Genomic DNA, 3,443 nt, shown 5'->3' with positions numbered 1-3,443 from the left:
CCTCATTCCTCTCTTCCTTCCTTCTTTTATTCCTTTCTTCTTTCTTTTCTTTAATTTGTTGCTAAATTATGTTCCCTTAGTAGAACCTCTCAATTTAGATAAAAATCAGAGTGTACAAAGTAATGCATATTGTCTTTTCTTGGATAGAAGAAAAATACAATCAGCTACTATGGAGATGATTAAAATTATAGAAATTATAGAAAGATGATGATTTACTTTAGTGTGAGTTTTAAGAATAAAAACATTCTTTGAACATACAGCTTGTTCCCATACTTTAGTGTCATTTGAAGTTATTATTCCAATTACTTCTTATGCAAATATCAGATGAAATTACAGAGAATACAGAGATTATGGATAAAACTATCATTGCAAAAGAAGTGTCTGTAACTATTTCATGCAAATTTTTTTTACTATCAAACTTCCTCCCCCTTTCTTTTCTTCTTCCCCACATTTTTAATGATTTTATAATATATAATTAATGATAAAATAATACTAAAAATGTATTTCACCAGTCATCTTAAAGAAAATCCATTTGCTTTTTAGTGGATTTATTTTATTTGCACACATTGGATCTTATTAATTAAATTTTATACCTGAAAGACTTTACCATGTTTGGACTGTGAAGAAATTTATATTCTTCTGAATATTTGAAAAAAAAATAGAAGTAAACAAAATCAAACAGATTTACAAAAGAATTCTCTGATGAATGAGAAGCAGTTACATTAAAAGAATTAATCATCAACTCAAGAAAAACTACAATCAAATCCAAAATTCTGAAACTTATTCATGTGAGCATGGGAAAAGGATTTTTACACATATAATTGGTGAAGTAAATTCCCCAGGATGCATCCATTTTAACAACCATCCAAAAAAGCATCTATGTGATTACTTTAAAAATTAAGGACTTAGTTTCCTGAGGAAAGCAGAATTTAAGTGAATTTCACAGGGTCATATAGCCAGAAGATACAAAAGGCAGCCTTTTAATACAGTTTTTAAAGTCAACTTTCAATAGACTATACTATATTATTTTTAGAATAATAGAAAGAACATTTTTTGATAACATAAACACTGAAACAATTCTGATAATGTAAAACTATATACTAACCATTACAAAGAATGGTAATGTTTTGAGGGGCTGGTGGTGGGACAAGACTGAAAGAATATTCTATAGGAATTTTGTGTAGAGATTTATAGAAGAACACTAAGATCATCTATGTGCTTACTAACCCTATACATTTAGGTAATAATTTTCTCATTGCCAAAATAAAATCCTTATTCCTGAGACTATATATAAGGGGGTTAAACATTGGAGTCAGAATGGTGTAGAAAAGAGAAAATACTATTTCAGTTGCTGATGAGTGACTGGATTTAGGCATCAAATATGAAACAAAAGCAGACACAAAATATAAAGTGACAACAATAAGGTGGGAGGAACAAGTCAAAAAGGCTTTGGATCTGCCTTTAGCTGATGGCAATTTTAGAATTGTGGCAATGATTTTCACATATGACCCAAAAATAAAAAAAAAGGGAAACATCCCAAATATTCCAGCATCCACATAGATACTGTACACTTCTAAAGAAATATCCCCACAGGCCAGTTTCAGTAATGGAGGGATATCACAGAAGATATGTTCAAGCTTGTTTGAACTACAGAATGACAGAGAGAAAATCTGATAAGTAAGTCCTATCAGAATAGGGATCCCAAGGATCCAGGAGCCAATAACCAGCCAAACACACATCTTTCGATTCATGATTAGAGTATAGTAGAGTGGCTTACAAATTGCCACATAACGATCATATGCCATCACAGACAGAAGGAAGCATTCAGTAACTCCCAAAATAAGAATAAAGAAAAGTTGTATAGCACAGCCTAGAAAGGAAATAGTCCTTTTCTGTGTCCAAAGGTCTGTTAAGATTTTGGGAAGAGTGACTGATGTGTAACAGATCTCTAAGAAGGAGAAATTTCCAAGGAAAAAATACATGGGGGTTTGAAGACTTGGTTCTACCTTAGTTATTACTATGATGAGACTATTTCCTATCAAAATACTCAAGTAAATTATGAAGAAAATCACAAAGAGAAACTCTTGAAGGTCAGGAAGGTCAGAGAATCCAAGGAAAAAGAATTCTACTACAAATGTAATATTTACGTCTGACATTTTTTATTTTGTAGTCCAACTTTGGACACAATGAATTTAGGATGGATTTTACTTCATTTATTATAAACTCGACTTTGCCCTTTGTAAAATAAAAAATTTTTTTTGGATTAATTCATTTTTTTTTAAATAAATGTCTACTTCCTACATTCTAAGCTTCATTTCCTAAATGTTCTTTGATTTAACAATTAAATTGACATTGATTGTGCAGTTAAGAGATCCCTGGAACTGAGATCAGGAAGAAGTGAATTCAAAACCAGTCTCAAACATTTAATAAACTGTGTGTTCATGGACAAATCACTTAACTCAACTGCTGCTTGTCTTGGTTTCTTTATATGAAAACGTTGGATAACAATAATAGCTTCCTTCCAGGATTTTTTCTGAGGATAAAATTAGAAAATATTTGTAAAACACTTTGCATACCTTGAAGTACTTTATAACAAGTTGCCATTATTAACATTAATGTCAGTGCAAATATGGGAACTATATGAAAACAATTATAAAATACTTTTCATTAAAATAGAATAAGACCTAAACAGTTAGGGGGAAAATCAATTGCTCATGGGAAGCAGAGATATGATAAAAATAACCTTTCACCTAAATTAATTTACTTATTCAGTCTCATAACACTCAATCCACCAAAATTGTTTTATGGAGTTAGGAAAATTATAACAAAAATCATCTGGAACAAGAAAACATCAAAAATATCACAGGCATTAATAAAAAAGCTAAGTAGTCTCACTATGCTAGATCTAAAACTATATAACAAAACAGTAATCTTGGAAACAATTTGGTACTGACTAAGAAATAGTGTACACAGGCAAAACCTCTAGTGATCTATTTCATAAACTCAAGACTTCAAGCTATAAGATAAAAACTTATTATTTGACAAAACCTGCTGTGAATACTGGGAATTAATGTGGCAGAAACTAATCATTGACCAACCTCATAGCATATACCAAGATAAGATCAAAATGGAAAATTATTTAAATATTAAGGGTAATACCATAAGCAAATTAGGAAATCAAGAAATAGTTTACCTTTAAGATCTATAGAGAAAGGAAGAATTTATGATGAAAAAAGAGATGGAGAAATTATGAAATGGAAAGTGGATATTGTTCATTAAGGTAAATTTTTATTATTGTTGCATGAAACAGTGCAAACAAGATTTGAAGAAAGGCAGAAAACTGTGGAACAATTTTTACAGCCAGCATTTATGGAAAAGGCCCAATTTCTCAAATATCTCAAAGTTATAAATAACTAAATCCAAATTTATAAGAATATGTCATT

The 3,443-nt window shown here is 30.3% G+C and overlaps 1 protein-coding gene across 1 annotated transcript; it reads right to left on the bottom strand.

Moving 5' to 3' along the window:
* Positions 1 to 1,211: 1,211 nt before the first annotated feature.
* LOC100916669 (olfactory receptor 10AG1-like) lies at positions 1,212 to 2,156 on the bottom strand. The gene has a single exon (XM_003773828.1). It carries the CDS (start codon positions 2,154 to 2,156, stop codon positions 1,212 to 1,214), a length of 945 nt encoding a protein of 314 aa, XP_003773876.1.
* Positions 2,157 to 3,443: the final 1,287 nt, after the last annotated feature.

Source organism: Sarcophilus harrisii, chromosome 6, assembly GCF_902635505.1.
Source record: "Sarcophilus harrisii chromosome 6, mSarHar1.11, whole genome shotgun sequence".
Taxonomy (NCBI): Eukaryota; Metazoa; Chordata; class Mammalia; order Dasyuromorphia; family Dasyuridae; genus Sarcophilus; species Sarcophilus harrisii.
Note: the sequence above shows the minus strand (reverse complement) of the source record. Positions and strands in the feature narration are given on the sequence as shown.